The sequence below is a fragment of the Ictalurus punctatus genome, chromosome 21 (genome assembly GCF_001660625.3).
Source record: "Ictalurus punctatus breed USDA103 chromosome 21, Coco_2.0, whole genome shotgun sequence".
Classification (NCBI taxonomy): domain Eukaryota; kingdom Metazoa; phylum Chordata; class Actinopteri; order Siluriformes; family Ictaluridae; genus Ictalurus; species Ictalurus punctatus.
Genome location: NC_030436.2, coordinates 7,170,389 through 7,197,825, shown reverse-complemented (window position 1 = coordinate 7,197,825; position 27,437 = coordinate 7,170,389). Strand labels below are relative to the sequence as shown.

At 38.1% G+C, this 27,437-nt stretch overlaps 1 protein-coding gene across 1 annotated transcript; it reads left to right on the top strand.

Moving 5' to 3' along the window:
• Nucleotides 1–778: 778 nt before the first annotated feature.
• Nucleotides 779–22,726, top strand: lmcd1 (LIM and cysteine-rich domains 1). Its single transcript, XM_017450342.3, has 6 exons — nt 779–937; nt 9,505–9,593; nt 10,116–10,371; nt 13,385–13,720; nt 17,304–17,519; nt 18,818–22,726. The coding sequence occupies exons 1-6, from the start codon at nt 827–829 to the stop codon at nt 18,941–18,943; spliced, it is 1,134 nt and encodes a 377-aa protein (XP_017305831.1). The 5' UTR covers nt 779–826; the 3' UTR covers nt 18,944–22,726.
• Nucleotides 22,727–27,437: the final 4,711 nt, after the last annotated feature.

The window sequence follows — 27,437 nt, the reverse complement described above, 5'->3', positions numbered from 1 at the left end:
GATACGCGGTACGGAAAATGGATGGATGGATAATAACTTCACCCTGTCGTTGCTTATTTTCCTCTAACCGCACATCCCAGTGTGTTTTATTCCTTACTTATATAATAAACTGTGACGAGCCACAAATCACTTTTATTTGTTTATTTGCCAATTTGGCAACACAAGTATCAGACCTCTGAACAGCTCTCATCTGTTATGAAGTCTAGACCGCAGACTTCCGATTCATCTTGACTTTTTGTGATACTATAAATAACTCAAGGGGACTCATTTCCCCTGTAATATGCGCTTTTAATGCATTCTGCCTGGCCGCTTCCATAAAAAGGCAAAAAGAAAGTGTTGAGCTGGAACACAGGAAACATCCTCCCCTCAGATCAGGAGGTAACTGATGACAAAAGAATGTGAGTCGTACATTCCTCCACGCTTATATCGCACATTCACGACGACGGCTGATGTCATGTCTTTCTCTTTTTTTTCATCCTGGAGGACGGACTTGGCTTAAATCTCTATCACGGAAGCCTACTACCATACTAAATAGTATGCAATAATACGCCTCTATAGGTTACCATGGCTACCAGAGCTCGCGTACTATTTAAACATACTATTTAATACAGTATAGTGCTTTTCAGTTTCTTTGGATAACCTATTCTTTTCACTTATTGTTTACTAAGTAGTTTGCAAATCTCAGACGGAGCCCTAAATTCAAAACCGGAAGTCCACGGCGTCTCTGATTGGTTGGCCGGCGTTCCGTTCGCTGTGATTGGTGGGCGGAGTGCGCGAGAGATTCCCAGCAGACCCCATTCAGTTTAAATAGAGCTTTGTGAACCACATGGAGAGACAGAGCTGTCTGGAGCGCCGAGACTTCTTCATCTCGAAATTGTTTGGACTTTTGAGGTATTTCTGTTTCACCAAAATGGATGTGATTTCCGGGATGCAGAAGGTGAGAATATGATATTTTTAACAAAAAAAATAAAATAAATAAAACTTGTTTTTCTTATGCAGGTTTTCTTAATGTTTCCTGAGACATGAGATATAAGCTAATAGGAATAGGTTTGTTATAATGTATAGGGTTACAAATGTATGTATGTATGTATGTATGTAAACTTTTGATTCGTGGCATTACTTAAGGTGAAAGTTGTATAAATGAATAAATATAGTAAGTTCAATTTGTTCTTGAAGTTTTCTAAAGTGATGCAAGTGCTAGAAGCAGAAATTTGAGTTAATTGGATAATAAGATGTATAAATTTTTAGATATATATAATATATACTACCAGTCAAAAGTTTACACACTCATTCTGTATTTTTATTAGTTTTTTCACATTTTATAATAATAATAAAGTCATCAAAACTCTGGAATAACACATATGGAACTATGGGAATTATGTAATGATAAAATAAATCAAAATAATTTTATTACTTTAGGATCTTCAAAGTAGACGCCCTTTTTGCTGAGAATTTGCAGAAATGTATTCTTGGTGTTTTCTCAAATGATTTCCTGAGGAATCCCCCGGAGATACTGTTAATACTGTTTTAAAACCATATTGAGTTCACACCTACGCTGGACACTTATTGGCTGCTTTGCGAAATATTTCACTCAGAGTTAAAAAAAAGAAAAAAAAAAAAAAGATGTAAATAAAATGTTAGTTTTCTAATGAATGAAATGAATACGTCGGAATGTGTGATATGAATATGTCACAATTATATTTTTGTCTACAACACTGATTTCAAACATTTAAACATACACCTTCAGATCAAAAATATTTTTAAGCTCATGAGAAACACTTGAGTCGAGTGTCCCCAAACTTTTGACCAGTTGTTTATGTATGTGTGTACGTACAATGTTCTGGCTCACACTTGAATTATAATTATTATGTAATATAGTAATATTACAAGCAGTTGCCTACACATACAAATAACAATGACTCCTAATTTCACATCTCCAATTTATTTGCATTCATAACAGCTTCAGCTCAACAGTTTTCACTTAATGCACTTCATCAGATAGATATTGAATGATTTCCTACCTCTTATATTGACTGTATACTTTTATTAGATTGGATATGAAAGTGACTTTTGTTTCTTATGTACTGTAATGCTCTACATGTCCAGCCATAATGAGTCTTAATGTAGCTCCTGGTGTGTGTGTATTCAGTGCTGGCTACTTTATTTACGCCTGTGCCTCTTGATCACTTGACGGGCCAATTAAAATAGTTTCCTACATTTCAACAGCACCAAGGTTCCAAGGTTTTCCTCCTGTTCACTGTGTGTCGACGAGTAGAAAGTGGACACTGACAGCACTGTGTCTCAGCCTTCTGTTTGGACACTGTTTCCAACAGAAGAAAATGCTGAGCATTCACATTTCACAGACGAATTTAGAGTTCCTGAGCTTAGTGCTTGTGCAATGATGAGTCTTAAAGAAACCTTATTCAGCTCCTTATTGTGGGTAATGAAAGGACTGTTTCTTTGCTGGCTTAATGATGAAATTGGGATTTAAGATATGGGGACCACTAATTCTGTCATGGGTGCCAACAATGTTGGAACAGCAGCCTTTGAATATATATATATATATATATTTTTTATATGTTGTGTTATTGAGTTGTCAGCATGGATATCATTTAATCACAAATGTGATTAAAACCAATTTCGATATATTTATCTCTGTCCTAAGGGTGATTTATTTTAACCCAATAGTTTTAGCCTTAAAAGTAGAAAGTTTTCTCTGTCAATTATCTCAATTAGCTCAGCATATATTTTGTTTCGCTTCTGGTATGCCTTTAAGTGAAATATTAACGCTAGCATTTTCTTTCTTATTTAATAAATAAATAAATTATATATGTGTGTGTGTGTGTGTGTGTGTATATATATATATATAGAGAGATAGATAGATAGATAGATAGATATAGATATATTGTTTTATATTATATTTTTTATATATATATATATATATATATATATATATATATATATATATATATATATACATATATATATATATATATATACACATATCAGTTAAGTCATTTCATCTGAGCACCAATATCTCCCTCAATTTTTAACTCTAAATTCAGGATCGAAGTAACAAATGGATAACTAGCTGATAACTGCAAGATTAAAATAGTGCATTGAAGGAACAGCTTGTTGGCATAACCATTATATATTTGAAAAAAGTCAATCAAAATGTAATAAACAATAAAATGTATCAATATGAAATAGGTCCACTGTATACAGAAGATATATGAAGATATGTTTGATTTAGCTAGCTGGCTCATTGGTGTCAATTCTAGCTGAAAAGTAGGCTATGTATCCAACAGAATGCTCTGGAATTACTTCCAGGGGAAAAACACACACACACACACACACACACACACACACACACACGCAATAGACATGCACAATAGAAATAATCTGAAACAGCAGGAAGGGTTGAAAACGTACCTGCACGATTGTACAAACTGGCAGAAGTCCTGCTGGATCCATGTCTGCGAATGTGGATTTCATTGCCTATCTTCATTTTGGATGTTGGTCAAATTATGTTCGGGGCCACTGTGTTCTCAAGTATGGTGTCGTATTACATGTATTTATTGCCCCCCCCCAAAAGAGAAGGTACATGTGAGATACAGTCCAAGTACAGAACTGCTAACAGAGCTGACCGTAACAGAGCTTCTTAACCATGTTTCCACCAATAAACCACATTCAGTGCAAAATAGTTGCAGGACATGTAAGAATACAAAAGTACTAATGCTGAAGGGAGCTGCACGCAATAGTCATATAGCTGTTTAAGTATGATTTAATACATGTTATGTTGGTATAATGAAGTTAAATCACAGGATACGACTGACAAGTGAATGTAACCTGCATAGTTTCTGCAGAATTTTATGATTATGTGTACTTACAGTGGCTCAGATAACTATTCCCGTATCTTCTTAGTCTGTCTCAACTTTTCCATAGTTCCAAAGCAGATATTTGCACCAGAGCTTCCCTATGCCTAGAACTCCATGCTAGCATCAATTTATTAATGATTAGCGCTTTCTCTTTGTGAACAGTCCATGACTAATAAAATAGAAAGTTAGTAATGTGTTCAATCAAACACGTTATTAAATACCATGAGTGTTACTGGTTGTTGAAAAGATTTTACATGTAAAATGTACGATTTCTTATATATTGTGCATTTTAATAGCGTTTAGTATAGCAGCTAGCTAGTGCAATGGAAAGCAGCTATGTTAAGCTTGTGCTAATACACCTTTAACAGCGGGTACCTTCAGTAATACTTTAGAATCAAAGAAAGAGTATAAATGGATGGATATTTCTGTGGTTTCTGAAGGATTTGCCTAGTATTAGTTCTAGCTATCAATCACCAGCTAACTTTACTTTCAATTTGGAGTTTCTGATATCATGTGACCTTTACAAAATATATTTCAGGGACTTCAGAATACAAAATGCTCAATTTTTTTATTCTGTTTCAGTATTTTGTAGTGAGTTTTCTCTCTCTCTCTCTTCTTCTTCCTCTTCTTCTTCTTCTTCTTCAGAATTTACATTTGAGGTATTTTGGTAGATGTATTTCCATGTTTGTTTTTCAAGTCAACGATCCTAATTCTCCTGCATCATTCGGCTTGTTGCTCATATCCCATTAATCCCAATATTTGTGTGCCTTCTGCTCTCTGAAAGCGCTCTGGGCTCCAGGATGACTTCTGTTAGACTAAAACATCAACCTTCTGACTCAGTCTTTCTCTCTGTTTAATTTTCTACTGTCTGGAACAACATTCGGCCTGTTAGCAGACTGTATGCCATGCACATACTGCGGCTATAGCAGTGGATATTGAGGGGTTTATGGCTGAACTGTATGTAGAACATTTGAGATACAAGCTGCTGCTGTTGGCAAAATAAATTTCAGTGTTCTAATACTGTTTGGATTTTAACAAAGTTAAATTTTGAATCTACAAAGTTAAATGTTCTACTTTTAGTCAACTCAAAGTCTATCGAACAGTCCCTCCAGGAGTTTGCGATCGTAGAAATATACACACAATCAAGCAAACGCCACAGTATTCAGAAGAGCTTGCAATTTTTCGAAATTACCGCAGATTTCCTGCCAATTCGGTCCAAGGTGCATCATGTGCCGTCATCACATTCAGCTCATTCAGCCAAAGCCCTCTTTGATTCACGTGCGTCGAATGTGAGTACAGCTAAAAGGTCTCAATTACCAACAAACATCACCGCGAAAGGCCGTGCAAGACAATTTTGCGCAATTGCAATTTCGCCAATTCAAGTAGTTTCCCGCAAAAAAGCACCAAAAAACTCCTCAAATTGCATCGCAAATTTGGACGAAAAAAAAAAGTTGCAACAATATCAAGCATTTTTGGCCACAACGATCACAAAAAAAACCTCTGTTAAAATTCTACGGACTGATTGAAAGACTTTTTTTATTTATTTATTATTATTTGTACAAATATATCCTTTGGGGTGTGCATAACAGCCTCTCATTTATTGCATAGTTGGTCTATATAGTGCACAGTATATAGTGAATAAGAAGGTATTTGTTGATGTGGCTCAATTGTGTGTTCGAAGATGTAAATAACAAAATTTGTGCTTGTGTGAAGAGTTGACGAATTGAAGATGGAGGAGGGCTTTTTCTAGGATCTAGGTTCTCCTAAGAAATATACAATAATATTGAATATGAACAAAAAGAAAACACTATTCATAGCTGGATAATTACGAATCTAAACCACTAAAGTGTATGATAAAGTTGTGATGTTATTCAGTACGAACAAATTAGAGCACTGTTCCTATTGAAAAATATCTGTGCATTGATAAATTAATATTGCAAGTGCATTTGTATGATACATGTTCAGTTATTACGATTGGGATGTCATTTTAAAAGGAATTTAACAGCATGACTAGTGATGAACCAGTTCTAGAGACGTGTTTGGCTTTTATTTAAATCACACACTTGGTATGAATGAATTGCCTACATGGAGTATTGTTTGTGAGGTTCATTCTGGATCTAAATGAAATAAACTGCATATATGAGTAATAAGTAATTGCTTTGTTATTGGATTAATTTGTATGCAGAGAGTGAGTCTGGAGTCATTTAGCTTCTTTGTTGTACTTGTGAGTTATTCTGGGTGATGAATGGCCACTTGACCTGTGTACTTTAGTGGAAACCTGAACCTCAGAACTAAACAACATAGCTGTTCAGTCATTTGTTCATTTGTAGATGCCAGGAGCTCCAAGTGTGCCGAGAGGGTGCGATACGAGTTAGTAATACTGACTTGTTACATGAGGATGCTGGAATCATGAGAGAAATATGTCTGCCTTTTTGATAGGGCTTTAGTGCCATGGATACATGCAGTGTTGTTTTGTTCACTTTCTATTTATGATGTTGTTGTTGTTTGTTTTTTTTACCTGACACTTCATCACGTGGCTTAAGCCACAGTTTCTGCAGTATAAATCTTATATCTATGGTGTGATGTGTTGACTGTGGGGTTTTGTCCATGTTGACTGAGTGACCATTTGACAAATGGGTTCTGAGAGAGACAATGTTCTAAGCTGCTGCCGCTACATATCTCCAATTCCCATGTCCTCATTATATCTCTCATACCTGTCCTCTCACATACTTGGCTTTTCCGGACAATGGAGTGCCATTCTAGCATGTAGGTGCTATTTTTGGCGTAGCTCAAAAGTTTTGGGTCTGTGTTTATGACCAGAAGGTCGCGAGTTCAAATCCAAGGACTGCCTGAGTGCCAGTGCCGAGCGAGACGACTCATAAAGGAAGTGTTTGACCAAAAATGTAGACTATTCACCACTTATTCCAAAATGTATTTAATCAGGCAAGACATGTTTATAGTCTTTTTAGATTTGCAATGGAGGTACAAGATTAATATAGCTAGAGAAATCCTTACCTAATGGTTTAAGCACTGCACTCACCTTAAAAGATGTTGTTGGCTCGGTAAAACCATTTGTACATAAACTTTCATAAAACAGCAGAATAAATCTGTATTAAAAAACAAACAAAACCCCCCTAGGCTACAAATCACACTCCAATTATACTAGCATTTGAATCACTTCTATCATCAGACTTTGGGCCAGACCTCCTAGCTAAGTCTGATCTCCTGATTTATTTATATATATATATATATATATATATATATATATATATATATATATATATATATATATATATATATATATATATATATATATGTATGTATGTATGTATGTATATATATATATATATATATATATATATATATATATATATATATATATATATATATATGTATATATATATATATATATATATATATGTGTGTGTGTGTGTATATATATATATATATATATATATATATATATATATATATATATATGTGTATATATATGTATATATGTGTGTGTGTGTGTGTGTGTGTGTGTGTGTGTGTGTGTGTGTGTGTGTGTGTGTATCCACTGTATTCTTTATATTTTCCTGTATTTTTCTTCTTACTATGTCTATTTTCTTCACCTGTCTCGTTACTGCTGTGACACCCAAATTTCTCTGTCTGGGGATTAATAAAGTTTTGTCTTGTCTTATAAGGGGAAAAAAGGGATTCTGTGACTACTGTTTTCTGGGGTAGTGCCACAGTGTTTCGAGATACTGAAAAACTTGACAAAAGCATTTATGTGATTATTTAGACATGCAATTTGCACATTGTTGAACTGGTGTCTTCTCTTACTTTGTAGCATCATTAGCCTTGTAGGTCCAGTAAAAATACTAAAGAAGCTAAATTTAAACACCAAATAGGTCTTGACTACATTTGGGGATGTGTGTTGAAATTGCTGCAAAATCAATTTACGTTGAACAAATTGAACGGATACTTTAATTCTCAACTGCTCAGCTGTGTGGTTGGAATGGATTTAGATTTTGCCTCGCATGTAAAACTATTTGGATAAATAAATAGTCCTCATGTGCGTGTTTTATTCATCACTGTGATTTTTAATTATTTTGTCAGTCTTGTTGTTGAGTATTCTTTCCCCACCATTTCACTCTTCTGGATAAACCCAGCACTGTCACTCTTGAGTGCCACTTGGATAGATCCTATTTACAAGTAAACACCCTTAAGGCCTGAATTTGTAATGATCTGTTGGAAAAGCTTATTTATTTGGGGTATGGGTCATTAACTCCAGTCCTGCAGTGCCAAAGTCCAGCCCAGTTTACTGATTTCCCTGCTCTAAGACGCATACTAAACCAAGTAATTAAAGATCTTTCTCTGAGCAGAGAAATCACTAAACCCTACTGGACCTTTTAAGGACTGGATTTGATGAACGCTGGTTTAAAATGTAGGGAAAAGTATGACGTAGCACAAGGTTCCAGCAAAGTTGTATGGTTCTCAGAGACGTGTGCTGTAGATCATGTGGAGGTGACGGGGGCAAGTGTGTACTTGTACCATGTTTGGGAAATTTAGCCACTTCTTACTGGCTGGCTAATGCTCACAGTCATGGGAGACTCGGTGAATCATGTACTTACTCGAGAGGGCTTTCATTACAGCGTGTGTCAGCATATGACTGTTTTCTTTTTGAGACACAATCTGTGTGTCTACACCAGTGTGAATCGGTCTTTCCTCATGTCTATGTTGGGGCATTGTTATTAAAGGTGCAGTTTGTAATCTTTAGAAGTGTTTCTATACCCATAATAATCATGTAATTCCAAACATACCACCTGCAATACCATCTGTGATTTGCTGTACTGCATTGTTATATTCTTTGTTTTGGTTTTGGTTTACATTTCAGGTTTTCTGGCCCTGAAATAAGCTCAACATTACCTATAAAGGCATATGTAGTTTTATATGTATGGGGTGAAGTTAGTTGGGAGAAATGGTAAAATGCATTCATTGCAATTGCAGTTCACTTTGCAGGCAGATGACTGCTGTGAAAATTACAAACTGCTCATTTCAGGTCCAAACTGAAGTCTATTTTGCCATTACAGTGGTTTATAAAGGTTTATATACTGTATAAGCGGTTTATTCAGTCTGAAATTAAACTAGCACTGTACGAAAAAACTGCTGTGTGGACAGTATGAAAGATATAGAGCCCCCATTATGTCTGCTATTTAGATTTTCTAAACATATTATGGTGGAAAATTATTACCCTCTTATACTCCAGAGGAAACACCAGAGGTTATAGGCTCTCATTCCACACTCTCATAACTCACAACATTCATAGGAGAAAAAGTGTCATAAAAGCTGGAGCTCATCTTTTCATTCAAACTGATAATTGATTTATTTCAGTTTATATATGGAGGATTAATATGTACACCATCAAAAGGTGAACCAAAAGTATTTCTATAATGTCAAAACTAATGTAATAGAGACCCTGAACCTCTATGGTCACTGAATACCCTTCTCTTTATTCTCTGAATATGCATTCTCTTCTCTCTATCTCTCTCTCTCTCTCTCTCTCTCTCTCTCTCTCTCTCTCTCTCTCTCTCTCTCTCTCTCTCTCTCTCTCTCTCTCGCCTCTGTCTTTTTTTTCTCCCAGATGTCAGTGGTGCAGCCGCCAGCGGGAAGGGGTGCGGTGTGTCTGACATGTAAAGGGATCTGCTCTGGATTCCAGCCACATTCCTGGAGGTGATTTATTCCCTCTGCTAAAAACGTAAAGAAAATGAGGACATGGCTCCCTAACCCTCCATTCTCTTTTTCCCTTGATGTTTGGGGAATGCTCCGTTTGCTTCGCCACAAACGTGTTGCTAGCCATTGTGGGCGTCTCTGTTTACATTTCCTTGAGCTTGAAAGATGATTTGCAGCAAATAGGCAGACGAGTCGAAGCTCGCTGTATTGTTTTTTTAAAAGGGCTTTGCACTTGATATGATATAAACTGAGCTCTGCTAAGTGCACATTATGTAAGCTGTGCACAATTAAAATGCATTTTGTTGATTGGTCCATGCTTTGATAGTAGTGTGCTTTCCAGGCCCGTGAAATAGGAATTCACTGTAACAAATCACGACTGATTTTTTTTTCTTTTTTTTTTCCTTTCTTCTAAACATCCATTATAAAACCAAAGCACTCGAGTAGCTTTCTGTTTTCTCAAAAGTCAAGGTCACATGCTTTTTTGTTTCAATACTAACAATTTCCATATATGTCTCCCTTTAGCAAAGCTTGCACTCAGTGTCACTGCAGCCAAGAAGACCACGCACCCAGCTCGGATCTCGAGGATGACTATAAAATGGGCCGATTGTTGGCGAACTCCAAGTACGCCCACCTGACCACCAAAGTGAAAGGTGGAGATGGCCTGAGGGTCTACAAACGTAACCGCATGATCATCACCAACCCTGTGGTGTCTCGCAAAGACCCCACCTTCAACACCATCACCTATGACTGGGCCCCACCTGGCCTGACTCAAAAACTGGTGAGAAATCACCAGAAAGTTTCATGTTGATACAGCTTAAGAGTTCCACCAAATGAGAGCGAAGAGAACTTACATAGGTAGCAGAGAAGGCTCCAATTCAAACCCTTTTAGAAATCTATGAAGCGTAAACTATCCAAAGAACCCTTGAGGAACTCTTTTATACGAGTGTATCAATCTGCCAAGTTACATAGTTAGGTTGCACAGGCTCAAAGAGACCATTCAAGTGTAGCCACATCGTTTTAATAAAATCTGTTTGGGAAAGATGAGCCTTGTGATTGGCAGACATTTTGGTACATTCATACTTTGGACTTCATATTTTGTTCCCACAAGACCAACAGTAACTTCATTTGAAAGCAATCATAAATTTAGGCAACTTTTTGCTTTAACGCTCTAGACGAACCTTTCTTTTGGAGTTCGAACCTTTTCTGTTTGAGTTCATCGTCAAAGCATTGCAAGGAGGATTAAAAAAGGAATCACTGATAGTACTGTTAAGAACTTGGGTGGAAAATAACCGCCAGTGTGTTCCAGCAGATTGCATTATGTGATTATTCAGTCTTTTCACGTTCCTTCATCTCATCAGTCAGGGGGAAGAAATCTAATAGTGCGTTTGATATTTGAAGCTGCGTCTGTTTGCAGTGAACCCTTAAATACTTCATCCTCTGGTTATAGAAGCAGTTGTTTTGTATCACTGGAAAAGAATGAATGGTAGTTGTTTGGTATCAGGGGAACAGAAGGATATCTGCTGATCGGTGGAATAATCTGGCACTTTAAGATGCAGGAATGAGCCTGACCTTTTCTCTATCGCAATTGCTGGCTGTCACTGCTCCTATTCTTATACAGAGCTCTAATTTGCCCTGGCCAGACTTCTCTGGTGTTCCACTTGACTTTTATGCAGTGATTAGTCCTGCCAGAGGCACCGTATGTGGTTTTTGTTTGTTGGGTGGAGTGGAGATCTGGGAATAAGCCTTCAGCTTTACTATTCCCGCTCTGGGCTGCCAGGAAGCGTGTTCGCTGTGTGCCGAAGCGAAGGACTTTCATCTGTCAGGGGAATGGCCGACTGTTTTTTCAGCCGTCTGAGCTACCCCTGTCTTTTCCTGAAACCCATTGTGTATTAGGGAGCTTTGTTCTCTAGAGTGAATCTGGCAGGTTCACTGCAGTGGAGCTTGGAATGATGGTTTGCCTATTTAATACAGATGAGAAGGTCTATACAGGACCACAAGTTCTATCAACATGTTTTTCCAACGGTTTAAAGAGTGTGAATTTGAACCAGGCCTGCCTTAATGACTGCTTCAGGGTGACTTTTGTCTTACTTCGTGCTGTGCCGTGGCTTTTGTTGCAGTAATTAGGATTGTCTCTCCAAGTTCGTTACAGCTGTCTTCTAAAGTGCTTAAAGGCAGTAAAGAACTGTAGCACTATTGTTCTTCTTAAACAGTCTTTATACAGAGTGGACATGTTTTCTTTTAGTGGGTTTTAGGAATATCTGTGGTCGCTTTAAAGACATCCTTAGAAGTTTACGATGCCAGAGGACGAATGTGGCACAGGCCACGGACTCAAGAGTTTACAGTAGCATAAAGCGTAGAGAAGCACAGTGAACGAATCGGCGCCTGTTTTGAATTAACATATAGAAAGCAAACGTTTGTGTATAGCTGTCCAACTGGCTAAAGGGATGCAAATTATCCACTTATTTTGAGGCAACTGCTAAATATCCTCCATTAAATTGATCTTCCACAGCTAGGCCACAGAGCAGTCTGTTGGCATTTACTATGCTAAGAAGCCTGCTGCTGAGTAATCAAAATTAGCCTCACTTATATAAATAATGATTTTTACCTATTGGCAAAGGAAAATGAAATGAATGAATCGTAATTTTTTTTTTTTTAAAGTTTCCTCAACGATTTTGTCCAATTGTTCTCTGTAAGAGATTGCTGAACTAGCATGGGACTGGCTTAAGCTCGATCGTACCCAACCGTTCTTATATAATTATGCACTGGGTGGCCATACTTAGATTTTTAAGGAGGAAAATGAAAACGATATCAATCACATGACATAATATTGGAAGAAAAATGAACCCCCCCGTCAATGTAGCCTGCGGTTTAAGGCATGACACTAATGTGTATGCTCAGTGCAGGATTTATTGTAGGCTATTTATTGTAGGCATGGGTCAAAGGAGGATCAGAAATGCACAATACAATTGGCAGACTTCACAAAGACGAATGGAGACAACAGGGTATAAATAACCGAATTAACTATTAAGAGCCAAACACCGAACAGGTGCACACATAAGGGAAGCAAACCAATGATAAGGCAGGGGCAGGGACAGCACTGGAACCAAAACAAAGGCACATGGCCATAATATAAACAACAGCACATGGAAAATGAAAAACAAAAGCAAGAACTGGATTTGTGACAGTCAAACTCCTCTCCCCCTCCTCCAAGTTCTCTTTAGGCTGAATTTTGCTCAACCTGTATATAAGATTTTGTTAGACCCAGCGAAAGATTTACAGGACTAAAATGTAGAGTGGCTGTCCCGAGTTTCCTCAAGGTTCCATATTTGGCCAGTGAAACTTTTTTTTTCTTCAAAATCTCGGGACTACCAAAAAGTTGATTAATATTTTTTATTTTATTTTATTTTATTTGTCATATAATGGCCATTTAGTGGCTCTTAAAATTCATATAAAATTTCTGCTGTTGAATGCAGTCTATTGAGGGTTTAACAACGAGGCAGTGTTACCACGATCCTGGGTGGTTTGGCGAGAGAGAACAGGGAAAGCAGGGATGCTGGTTCTCCTGTATGAATAGCTAGCCTGTCTAAAACTTTTCATATTAGTCCTCCTTTTTACGAATGTGCAAATGTTAACATTACTAACTTGATCGTTCGAGAGTTCTGTAGGACTTGTTTGTTGGGCTTTTACAAATCCAGAATTGAAACATGATGAGTTTATTTGTTTTTTTCATGAGCTAGCCATATAAATTTTAATTGTAGCCTAATTCATATAATTTTTTGTGCGTGCACCAGGCCATGCAGTATATGGAGCTTCTCCCGGAGGAAAGGCGGCCCGTGGCGGGCACAGAAGGGGCGCTGTACAGGCGCAGACAGCTGATGAGGCAGCTCCCTGCTTACGATCAGGACCCGTCACAGTGCCACAGCTTGTCGGAGGCTGAAACCAAAGCTATGGCTCAGTTTATAAAAAGTTATAAGGAGGAGGTGTTGGGAGTGGGGGAGGTGGCACTGCCAGGAGAGGGAGGAATGCCCAGAGACAACAGTGGAAAACAGAAGAATGGGAAAGAACAGCCAAACCCAGAGCCCACCACCAACGGCACGCTGGAAGAGAATGGCAAGAAGAGTGAATATGTAAGTTTGACTGATATTCACACACACACAGACAGTTATAGACGGTTTGTATTTTTCCTCTGGGCCAAGTAATGAAATAAAATGCAAGTTCTTCATTTTGGAAAGGCTGGAAAACTCTTAATTTGTTCAAGATTCTTGGACAGTGAGTTTGCAAACATTTATCATTTATCTTCATCAATCTGTCTCTCTCTCTCTCTCTCTCTCTCTCTCTCTCTCTCTCTCTCTCATTAAACTTCTAGTGTTAGCATCCCAAGACATTCCAAGAACGTTTACAGCCAGTGTTTCTCACAGCCCAATGATTTAGACTTGACCTATGCCATCTACTTATGCCATGGTGCGCTGGGAATTCAAATGTGTATGTAGGTAGACATTTTAATTCAAAAACCATAAAAGAAGAATGCTGTCATTCTGAATGCAAAGCTAGTGTTGCAACTCAAGACCACATACTGGACCTTAAAACAAAACAAAACAAAACCCCCATATGGCATTCTAATGTAATCATGTGAAAGAAGGAGCGATGCTCTGAAATGGAGCCCAAAGTCAGTTACCAGACCAGCCATATGATGTGTAGTTGGCTGATTATCCACTTTTACTTAGCAATTTCTCCCTATTTGAAGCAGACACAATTCCATGCTAGTTGAAGCAAACTGGTCTTGTTTTGGTTTGACTAACAACTCTTTTGTTTAATGCACTTTTCTTAGCATAGTGAAGAAAGTAAATCAAAACAGAACATGAAGCCAGGTTGACCATGCCAGGATGTTAGCATATAGAGTGTAGAAGCAGACTAACTTGCCACCTGTTTTTCATTTGCTTGTATATAAACCAAACGCTGTGTGTCTGTCCAATTGGCTGAATAGATACTAATTATCCACTTATTTGTGGCAAACGCTAGATTTCTCTAAATGTTACTCCACGGCTAATCGACGGAAAAATCAGTGTTGGCATGTCCAATGCTAAGAAGCCTGCTGCTGAGTAAGCAAATCTGTTTTAGAGAGAGATTGATTTCTAAATAGCGCCCAGAGAACCGATGCAAATAAGTCCACAATCCCTTTACAAAAGTGCTGAGCTAGCCTGGAACTAGCTTTAACCCAGATTTTATCTCATCTCGGTGTTCATGACTTAAGGACTTAGCGACATGACATCATCATCCTTCTTTATTCCTCTACATCTCAATGAATTTTTATTTTTTTTTAAATTCCAAAGTAGGATTTGCTCAGGATTTTTGTCCTGGCAGGCATTGTGCTTTACAATTGATATAGGATATGATCCAAGAATACAGCTGTGTAGTTGGATGTGTGGGCACACATCAATGGTTTCCTGGGATTCCAACTATAGCCTTTTGAGGTGTTCATTTTAGCCTAGTTTTATTTGCAAAGATATTTAATATGAAAACACTGAGCTACTGCTCTAGCGTAGGAGAATTCGCTTAGAACGGCAGCACATGCCCAAAGTCTGCAGCTAAAGTGATCTACAGTCTGATCTTTAGAGTAACGACAGTAAGGGTCATTAAACATGATTGATTTCAATGAATGAAGAGAGCATGAAAAGTTAGGTTGTTGTGTTTTTTGTTTTTTTTTGTTTCTGGCGCAGACTGAGGACGGTGATTTACCATTTACAGTTCTTGTCTAAATTAGTGTGGGTTTTGGGTCTGCCTTGCTAGGATGCATTTATAGCCCTGTAAAAATCTGTGGTTCTTTCTTTCGAGTTTAAAAATACTACATGGCATTCTTAATCGTTTCCTGTATATGCTCAGAGTCTTCGCTTTAGGGAATTACGTGTCTGTGAGGTCATGTTTTATAATGGAGAGAACAAATAAAACGTTTGAGGTTAATTGAAGTTTCCTGTGTAGATCGACTGTACAACACAAAACGCATGCAAACGGCAGACTGGATGAAGGAGTGTGGGTTCAGTCTTGACTTAGTGTCTGAGGTTCTCTGACTATAAGCTAGTCTTGGATATCCAGAAATTGCCAAGTGGTTTTTGCACAGAGATTTATTTATTTATTTATTTATTTATTAAAAAGGAAATCTGACATTTCAAGATCTTGATTTCAAGATCTTCTCTCATGAAAAGCCATCCAGCAAGTGAACACTACTCAATAATTCAGCTGAGCTGCTAGTTGGAGTGTTACACCAGAAACTAACATTTAGTCCAATTCAGTGATCGTGTTGACTCATCACAAGCTACCAGAACAGCTTCAATGCACCGTGGCATAGAAGTCTGTTGAACTGTGGAGGGTTGAGATCTGTTGACCTTGAAGACCCTAGCATATGACTGACCTCATTGTCATCCTCATCAAACCATTCAGAGAGCCCCTGTGCGCTTTGGATCTGGGCAGAGTTACCCTGGAAGAGAGGACTCTGATCAGGATTAAAAAATATTTAATTATAGGATAAAGGTGAATTGATTTGCGAATCACCAACAAATCAGCGCTCAACTGAAGGCCGGTTCACGCACAGCACCGAAGATACATGTGGCACACACTCGGTTCATTGGAGGACCACGTACAAGAGCGTAAAAAGGTGTCTGAGCACCACGCATACTGTGTTGCAGAGCAAATGCATATTAAATCAGAATTATAGTCAGGTCCATAAGTATTTGGACACCTTTTTGGCCCGCATATTCAGCGTTCCCATGAACATCTACCAAATGTGAATTCAATGCTTGGAATCAACTCCAGACCTTTTATCTCCTTAATTTGTCATGGAATAACGAGGAAATGGGCCACACCTGACCATGACACGGCTTATCAGTCAATTGTCCAATTAGCTCATGAACTCTGAAAGAATAAATGGCTGTAATTCCTAAACGGTTAATGCAATATTTTTGTTCAACCCCTTGAATCAAACCTGAAATTCTACACCTCAGTCACATCTTGTTTGCTCCATTTCAGATCCATTGTGGTGGTGTACAGAGGCAAAATTATAATAAAAAAAATAGAAGATTGTGTCACTGTCCAAATACTTATGCACTTACCCATAGAAACCAGGTCTAAGGGGATAAGTGGACCCCTATAAATATAAATGCCCCCCACACACAAACACACCATAACAGAACCATCAGGTTTCTGCTGATTTGTCATATTAGATATATAATATATAAAACCTCACCAGTGCCTAAAGTCTTTGTTCCAATCTTCCTCTTTTATTTAAGGAAGGATTGTTTTAAGGAGGAGAGTCATTTCGGATCTGAAAATAATTAAACCTAGAAGAACATCTGTGCTTGATTTGTGTTTTTATCATAACAGGAATGCTCTGTTTGGGGCCTGTGGGATTTCAGCATAACAACGTGGCTTTGATTATCTCAAAGGAAATTTGGCAGGAGGACCTTATTTAACCTTTAAAATGTACAGTTTAACGGCTCTTCTACGGAGACAAGCGGGAGTGTCGAATAGAAATAATGCTGATTTAACCCATGAACCATTATTTCATTAATTTTTTTCCTCTATGATCTTCCTGTGCTGCTGTTCTGCATATTTAATTTACGTATACTGTATGCTCTTATACTGTACATGTAAATTGCACCTATTTTATAGACGTTTATTTTGATCTCTTTTTTTCTTTATTATTTTTTTCCTCTGCAGCACTGTAGCGGTTGTGGGCAGTTGGCAGCCCCGGACAGTCCCGTCGTGTACGCAGAGAGAGCGGGATACGAGCGGCTCTGGCACCCTACCTGCTTTGTGTGTGTGGAGTGTGGCGAGGCGCTGGTTGATCTGGTGTACTTCTGGAGGAAAGAGACTCTGCTGTGTGGCCGGCATTACTGCCAGAGTCTGAAGCCGCGCTGCCCGGGCTGCGATGAGGTAATCACTTTCTCTAACACAGATTAGAAACCTGTTCTAATCACAGTAACGTTGGCTTTAACGATAGCAGTATTTACTCCTAATACAGTGCTGGGATTATATCACTTTATTTGGGTATATTAAAAATAAAGGTTAACAACATGTCTTTGATTGGATGACTGTTAGTACAGTTATTTGATTGGAAAATGCTTAAAATATACGTGATTCAAATAAAACACAGTTATTTATGCGTTTGGAAAGAACACAAAAATTAAAGGAGCGGTTTGTAATTTTTAGAACTCGCTGCTGCCTGTGAGGTAAATTGCATTTGCTAAAAAACAAACAAACAAACAAACAAAAAACCAGTGAAAAGCCTCTCTCATCCTCCCTAATCAACCCGCCAGGGATTTCCCCCAAGTGGCTCATGCTTCTGGATTACGTCTTTGTTTATTTTGACATGTGTTTTTGTTTTCTGTAATATCCTGTCTCCTCCTTTGTCTTGTCATTTGTTGTCTCCCTTATGTGTCATGATCATTCTCACCTGTGCTCTATTTATTCTTGATTAGTGTGTATATTGTGTGTTTTGCCGCCTGACTTTACCAAGGCTTTGTTTTGTGTTTATGTATCCCGGTTTTTGATCCCGTTCTGTTCTCTCCTGCTGGGTTTTGGACATCACCTCATAGTGCTGTTTGTAGATCGCCCGACCTCTGACTGTTTCCTATTTTTGATTCCGACTCTCATTTTGGATTTGTCTGCCTGCCTCTCTAATAAACGCTTTTACTGCACTTGCATCCATCTCCACTCGCTGTCCATGACACGACCTCACTTCCTTTCATTCTATGCACGCTTTATGACTCGCCATTTTAGAAGAAGGGAGCCAGCTGCGCACGCCTGTTCCGATTAGGGGTGGAGCTAATTTTCAAGATGAGAAAATAAGGCAACGCTGCATAGTTTTGTTTTGTTTTTTTTCTTTCCCCTTTTCTAAGAAATAGTTTGAAGCGATGTGATGAAAAGACAGTTATACAAGCATCTAAAAGTGAGCAATTTTTCTGTTTGTGCAGCTTTTGTCACCATATTTGGGTTAGAACGAGAAGTTCCGTAGCTGTTTGCTCTCCACCATTCGATGCCAGTTTCTTATCATTAGAAGACAAGCTGTCTTGTTTACGCAGATCTTGCCGATTGAGATAAAGACAGTGAAGATCTTTCAACCTTTTGAGATGAGAAATCTGAGGACAAATGTGCAGCGCTAACCCTTATCCTCTCTTTTCTCTTTTTGTTTCTTCTCTCTCTCTCTCTCTCTCTCTCTCGCACTCATGTAGCTGATCTTCTCAGAGACCTGCCATCAGGAAAATGGCCAGGCTTGGCATAAGGAGCATTTCTGCTGCTGGCAGTGTGGCCAGAATCTTCGCGTTCAGTGTGGCTGCACCAAAAAAACGCAAAAGTGAACGCACCAAGCTGATGAACCAACCTGCTGAGTGGAAGCAGAAGGCCAGTTTGGATATACTGCATCGTTTTTAGCCCATTCTTCCGACCTGACGTGCCATCCAGACTGTATCTCCCTACTATATATGAATTATAAATAGGAATAGAAATGACGTCACACCATTAATTTAGACAGTGGTGGCAGTTATATCTAAATAAATAGTGTATGTGTAAAGAGAGTGAACTTTTCATTAGTTCAAGTGTAAATCATAAAACGCCTGATCCTAACTAACCCCAACCCCACCCCACCCCCCCCCCCCACCCCAAAAAAAAAAAAAAAAAGCTCCAAGGTGGTTTTAGGATGTTATGGAGAATTTGTAAAAAGAACGACCCACGCCTGAGTGTTTAGAGAAAAACCATACTGCACTAATGCTTCACGTCATTATATAATGCAGTCATGGGTGCAACTTGGCTGAGAACGAGAGCTGATGTGATGATGAACATGATGGACCTTTAGGGCTGAGACCTGTTTGCATCATACATCTGGTTACCGCAGCACACGAGAGCACGTGGATGACTCGTAGATGAGCTGCGGGTTTGTCAGAAACAACCAGAAGTGATTAGACTGTGAGCTCAAAGCATAAAGTGACCCTGATTTTCCTTCACTGGGTGACAGACAAGATCGAAATTTCAGACTCAGCAAACGAAACAGAAACAGAGAAAGAGATTGTAGAAAACAGTTAACGCCAACTGTTTTGGTGCGAGGCAGAGGTTCTGGGCGGAGTGAAAGGTTCCAGCTTCCTCTCCAGCCGAGCTGTCTGGAGTTTCACAAGCGGCCGTTTGCTGGTGCTGTCAGAGATAAAACAGGTCCTGTCTCGTATAAGCATGTGGGTAAGAGTTCATGGAGTGAATACAGCCTATGTGCGAGGGCGTTTCACGCGAGTGTGTTTGTAAATATTTCATAGCCCTGACACTTAGGGCCTGAGCTAGGATTCCTGTAATGGTGGGAGTGTTAGATTGCATAAAGCCACGATTTATATTAAGTGTCCTTAAGTATCATATAAATAATTATCTAACAATTTATTTAAGTACAAATGATTAGAATGAAGTACTTGTTAGTACTTGATTTATGTACGGTCCCTTCCGAAATTATTGGAATAGCATGGTCTAAGCTTTTTTTTTTTTTTTTTTTTTGCTGTAGATTGAAGACATTTTGGGTTTGAGATCAACAGATGAATATAGAATTTCAGCTCATATTTCCTGGTGTGTGTGTGTGTGTGTGTGTGTGTGTGTGTGTGTGTGTGTGTGTGTGTGTGTGTGTGTTAAATGACATCGAACAGCACTTTTTGTTTCAGACCACCCAATTTGTATTCGAGCAAAAATATTAGAACAAGGTGTTTCTTGTTACCCAGCTGTGTCCTGTTAGATTGATTGATTGTTTAAACAATAACTATCTCTGAACATCTACTCTTGGTTTTAGTCTTCAGTTTCACCTGTGAAAACTGCATTTGTTGTTAAAAAGGAAACACCAACATGAAGATCAGAGAGCGGTCTATGGGAGAAAAGGAAGCCATTTTGAAGCTGAGAAGAGAGAAAATCTTTCGGTGTATAGCACAAACAAATGAACTGGCTAAAACTGTTCCAATAGTTTCAGAAGGGACTGTACATGAAAGTACTAGTCAACTGTTTAGAGACACTAAACTTTATTAGGAACATTCAAGGAGTTATCCAGTCAGCCAGTAACGTCAGACGAGAGTAATAGCCAGACTGGTTTAAGCTAACAGGAAGACTATGGTAACTCAAATAGCCGGTCTTTACGACCGCGGTGAGCAAAAAAGCATCGCAGAACGCCTAACACATAGAACCTTGAGGTCAGCCGGTCTACGTTGGGAGAAGACCACAGTAGATTCCGGTTTTGCTGAAGCCGTGCCCGCTGTAGCCTCAGATTCCTGTTTTTGGCTGACAGGAGTGGAACCCGATGTGGTCTTCTACTGTTGTAGCTCATCTGCCTCAGAATGTGATGTATTGTGTGCTCTGAGATGCTTTTCTGCTCACCACAGTTGAGACTGTTCTGTATAAAGTGTACATCAAACTCATACCATCTGGCATCAGCAACTATGACACGGTCACCATAAAGCAGCATTAAGTACATCAAGTATATTTGTAATACTTAAGGATGCTTAATATAAAGTTTACAGTATAAAACTGTGTGTGTGTGTTGAAGGAAATCTTTATTTCCCTGCCTACGATGTTGATCTCTCTGTGAGATATAAAATCCATCACAATCATCAGATTTCTGCAACACCAGCCACAAGCAGCAGTCCTGGACTGGAACTGCGTCCAAGCCTGAGCAGTTTGGATTTCTGGCAGTAATGTAACCCATATCATATCGCTGCTGTTTTAAATGTTTATACAGATGTTTCAGTTAAGCTTTAGAGAGAAAATAAATGCCTTACATGTGAAAACGTGCCAGTTCCTGCTTATTTTTATTATGAATATTAAGTTTCGTATGGTTAAGATTAATGCGTTTGGAGAGAGAATCAAAGTGTAGACGTGACATCGCATGGTTATTTTTCTTTCACAATGATCTAGTACACAGTCCCTGAGGGCAACTCGAAACGGACGATCTTTGAAACTGGAGAAGTTTAGATATCAAGGATTGTTTGTGTTCGTATTTATTAATGATGTGAAAATCATAAACTTGTGCTCACCTTTTGGTAGAATGTCGTCTCATTGGATTTGAGATAATAAAAAAAATAATAAAAAAGAGGAACGTGTTTTATGCTGGTAATTTATGAAGGTGATGTGTATCCGTGAATGTAGGGTAGTTCATTAAAAAGGTACGAAATGATCTTTAGAACTGGAATGTTCACATTGTAAAATTGTGAAAGCAGGACGAGACGTTTCAGGCATGATCGAATCAGTTTATTACCTTTCGAATGATTTGATTGCCAGTGGAAAAGGGAGTAGTTGCATATTTTTGAGAACATGGGTATATACTGTTGATATTACGTTGCTTACGTTGCTTACTTACTATATACATTGGTATATAGTATTTTGTTATTACGTTGACGTGCTTACGGTGAATAAATCAACTGGAAGGCTGACCTTGGAGTGGAAAATGGATAAAGGACACTAACCAAAGTTCTGCTTTAGTCTGTATGAAATGATCAGATCTTTTTGTTTTTGACTTTTTAAGAATAAATCTCAATTTTGGTATCTGAAAGGAATCTTTTTAATGATTCTATTCATGTATAAATCTGAAAGCGATGTTTGGGTCCGTTGCTAAATAATAATGTCGATTCGATGGTTTGTGTTGTTTGTTTTAAAACGGCATTATATGATGCGAAGCTTTTACGCAGCAGTTTTTTTTGTTGTTGTTGTTGTTCATAACAGTCGAGTGCAAAAGTTTGTATCCCCTCATGGCTTTTGAAGGTGGAAAAATAAAAACATACCACTAGTTTACAATCTATCTACAAAATTCCATACTACAGTACATCCACTTCTGAGTGGATCCGAAAGCTGATTCGAGGAATCAAAAAAATCTAATTTATTAAAGAATATTTATATCATCGGTTCTGAACTGGTATAATTTTGTATGTTTTCACTGTTAATATGTTAGCTTCTATTATTTGAATATTGATTTGCTATGAAATTTTTTTTTTTTGTCCTAAGGGTATGCAAACTTTTGCCCTGGACTGATTAAAAAAAAGAAGTAATTTTCCAAATAAGATGACCTGGTTGACAATTATGCCTCCATATTTAAATGTATTTCCTCGACCAAGGAATAAATACCACAAAATATATTTTGGCTTGATTTGTTTTTATTTATGTTTTCTACATGATTTAGTATTTAATATATGTATCTTTTATTTTCAATTTCATTAATTTACTAACCACATAACAGTGTAAAATAATTAAGTAAGTCATTGATTACTTTCCTATAACAGCACACCCCATTGGGTTTTAAATCACAGCATTTATTCCACAGCATTTGCCAATGCTTGTGTGCGCGTGTGTGTGCGTGTGTGTGCGCGTGTGTGCGCGTGTGCACGCGTGTGTGTGTTTATTAATTAAACAGTGACGCCATAAGATTTTATTCATACTTTCTATTGTTGTTGTTACATTTAATGTCATGGAACGTCCACGAAAATTCCTGTTGTCATTTATGTTAAAGAAACGGTAAACAGTCATTCCAACAGCAACCTTATTTTTTTTTCTCTTTCTATAATAAGATAAACAAACACAGCTTGCCTTGTTAGCTCAAAGCATGAAGCCCTCCATCTTGAACCCTTTCCCGTGTTGGAAAAATGAGTTACAGCTTTACATATGGTTGTCACAAGCACTAACACTATGGACTCCATGCAGAAAACTTCACCACAGTGTTTGTGAAGAAGTTGTTACTATAGAAACAATACCGTATTACAATGAACACGTTATTAGAAACCTTGTATGCAGTAGTGTCAAAGCTGCTGTAATCATTAACACTTTCTAACCAATCGGTTTAATTACAGAGTTAAGTTACACTTTATTTATTCTCTGAAGGTGACAAAAGACACCAGATAAATTACTTGTTCGTTTAATGACCTCATCTGGTCTATCTATGATCAGACAACTTCCTGACAGATGTTTTTCTTAAAATAAACATATAAAAAGTGTATCTGCGTGATCGTTTCTGTCCCTGCCTGCTTGGACAGGTTCCTTCTCCAGATGTTTTGTCCTCAGCAGACATGCACACACCCAACAAGACCTTTCATTAGCAAACTTGTCCAGCCTGCTGAGTAACTCCACAGACTGGTGGGGAAAAGGTGTATTATTACGTCTGAGAGAGCACAAAAAAGGCTTGGCGTTTCATTTCCCTTGCCTTGCAGAAGTTTTCATTTTGTCCTTTATGCAATTCTTTACAATGATAACATCGATCAGGTGCGATGGATTATCTAGCCAACTCCCTCAATTTATTCATGATCCCAACGCCTGTTCAGGAAATTGGAAAGAAATCACCTGCTGTTTCGTGAGAATGAATATCCGTCTCTCTGTGAGGTCCAGTGTTATGGTCGATGTTGTCTGCAGAACAACAAAACCTTCAAAACAAGTCATGGATCTGATTATGGAGACTCGGAGAACATCATAAAATATAAAACTAAGCCTCACTGAAGACATTAAATTAGATAGATGGTGGATGGATGTACTTTCTTGATCCCAAAGGAGAAATTTGGGAAAGTCCCTGAACAAGAAAGGCACTTATTAGCCATGCCTACTGTCAAGTTTAGCGGTTACCAGTCCATTTTTGAGCTATGAGCATCATCTTCATTGTTCAGTGGTAGTCTTTTTCACTTTTAGTATGTATCTCTCACTTGGGGAAATGAATGAAATGTAGCTGTAAAACTCATTTAAGGTACCTCATGGACATAGTGTTAGACCTTTCATGGTTCTTTTACGTTATTTAACAAAGGAGCATTTTTATTGAAGAGGCCCTGGCTGGAAAATATATACACTTTGGAAAGCACTCCAGAGTTTCTGGGTGGAATGCTAACTTCAAGCAAACACTGCACATCAGCCAGGTAATGCCATCCATAAATTAAAACATGGTGGTGGTAGTTTCAGTGGTGGCAGGTTGTGATATTAGATGGGAGGCTAAAATTTAATGTCTATTAATAGCTCAACAATGAAACTACAGTTTAGGTGTCCCTAAAGTCTCTATACATAGGGGACTATGTACGCCAGCACCATGTCGGTTGTACCTTCATCAGGTTTCCTCCCCCAGTCCAAAGACATGCATTGTAGGCTGATTGGCATGTCCAAAAAGTCTCCGTAGTGTGTGAATATGTATATGATTGTGCCCTGCAATGGGTTGGCACCTCGTCCAGTGTGTCCCCCGCCTTGTGCCCCCATATATATATATATATATATATATATATATATATATATATATATATATATAAATTAAGTGTGAAAGATATGTATGGAGACTTTTAGGACACCTTGTATTATTATAATGCTTTACATCATGAGATTACACTGATCACATTAACTTTGCATCAGGGATTATAGACAATAGAACAAGCTTGTGGATTAAATCACCTGAGAGACTTAAAAAGAAGAAAATTGCCCCCATTATTAACTATTAATTTTTTTTTTTTTTTTTTTTTTTTTTTTTTTACAGAAAACTATGTACATACACAAAGACATACATTTTACATTTAATAAACTGAAACGTCAAATGCACACCCTGTACAGACCCAAGTTTGAGAAGGAAAAAGTGTGCAGTTTGATCAAAGGGTTAAATCAGTAATGCTTCGTTCTCAGTGTGTGTTGTTTGGCCGAGTGTTGCATTTTTACTACCAGCCCATAAAGACATTAAGACAGAAGAATTTGTGATTTCACAGCAGTTGGCCATGAACATTAAGCAAAGCCTCGATGCTTCCTTCGACCACATTTCTATTTGAGGAAAAGCTGAACTGCGAGCAATAACTCGAGTGTTTACACAAGCCCTGTAAATATCCCAGCTATTTTCATACATTCCGTGCCCATTTTATCATCATCATCAAAAAATGCTTTTGGGGCGGAAAACGATAACGAGGAATGATTGCAAAAGGCTATTTTAGGCAGAGCGCATGGTACAAAGAGAATGCATGAATTTAATTGTAATAACTTGAAGTAAAAGTTAAATGTGAATTTTCTACGAGGGGATGTGAGGTCATGGGAGTTTTAGGTTTGATAAAATGTTTATTTGGTGCAGAATTTAACAAGCAAGACTTATTATATACCACATCACTGTTGAATTGTTGAATCTGATTGGTCATGAGGGGTTGATTAGTTTTCTAGAACAGCAGCTCTGACAACAGTTCCGGCTGCAAAGTTTATATTAATGCCCTCGTTCGCATACGTTATACGTTATTACACAGGGATTTAATCCACTTTACCTTTTATTTCTGTCATGGGAAAATCCGAGGACGTTGTGTTTTGAGGTTTATTGTTAACAAGCTGTGTTTTTTTTTGTTTTTGATCTCATTAACTTCAAGAGAAAGTAAGGAGATGACTCTTTTTACTCTTTAATGTTTAGCAGATGGTCCACAATATTACATGTAACAACACATGAATGAAAAGTGTGACTTCATTATTCTTTAATAAATAAAGAATTGTTGCCAAATTATTGTATATAAAGTATAAATCATGGCATGGGATGTGCTGTTATTGGAAAATAATCAACTTCAGGATGGGGAGGTAACAGTAACCACCCTGAACCTCACATCAGGCCACATCATATCACTCTGTCATTGATTATTTTCCTATAACAGCACACTGTGTTATGTCTTTGTCCTTTCTTAAGAAACAGAAAAAAATCTTGTATATAGAAAGTCTGTATAAGAGATGAATCTAAAAAACTTTTTGAAAGGATCTGGATTTTGTTGTGACAAGAATCCTGATTACAGGAAATGATGTGCTCACTGGTATGTATTTGTGGTGCTGCTATGATGATTTCTGTAGAGGAACGTGGATTGGAGGAAACTTAAGAACTTTTACTTAGAAAATGCTACGGTAATTACTGATATACACTCTTAAATATGAAGGTTCTTCAGTGGTTCGTCACAGCATCGTGTTCTGCAAAGAAGCTTCTTCTTGTCAAGAACCATTTTTCATTGTATAGGGTTCTTGAGTTGAGCTATATGGTTCTTTGGAGCTTAAAGAAGTTCTGTTGTGTCATTATAGGTTCTTCAGAGTAGTGAATTGGGTCTTTAAGGTATTGTCCCCTAACAGGTTAAAGTGAACCCTATACATTTATTTGCGGGACGGGAAAAGGTTCTCCTGGCATCGCTCTTAAAACCTTATGTTGGTTCCTTAAAGTACTAAAGACACTTTTTTAAGAAACTCAAGCTTAATACCATTATTATTATACAGTATGCTGAATAAAACAATAGGAACATTTGTACATACACTGAAAGGAATGGTTCCAAGTGAAATTAGGTAGAAATATTGTTGAAATGAAATAGTGAGTTGGTAAGTTATGGGAATGACGTTGGGGTCTAAAAAGAGTTTTTGCTTAAAGCCTGTGTAAATGTTTAGAAATACAGCAATCGGGTGACCGGTGTTGGTTAATAACTTGTAATGGTTGGCTGGGATGCACCAACAAAACTGAAGCTTTAAGCTGAATTCAATCAAAAATGATTCTATTCATTTTTAAACTTGAGATCTAGATTTAGTTAGATTCCCGACAATGCCACAGCCATCTCTGGACAGGAATCCATCCATCCATCCATTTTCTATACCACTTATCCTACTGGGTTGCAGGGAACCTGGAGCCTATCCCAGGGGGCATGGGGTGGCACAAGGCGGGGTACACCCTGGACAGGGTGCCAATCCATCGCAGGGCACACTCACATACACACTCACACACTCATTCATACACTACAGACACTTTGGACACGCCAATCAGCACACCATGCATGTCTTTGGACTGGGGGAGGAAACCGGAGTACCCAGAGAAAACCCCCGCAGCACGGGGAGAACATGCAAACT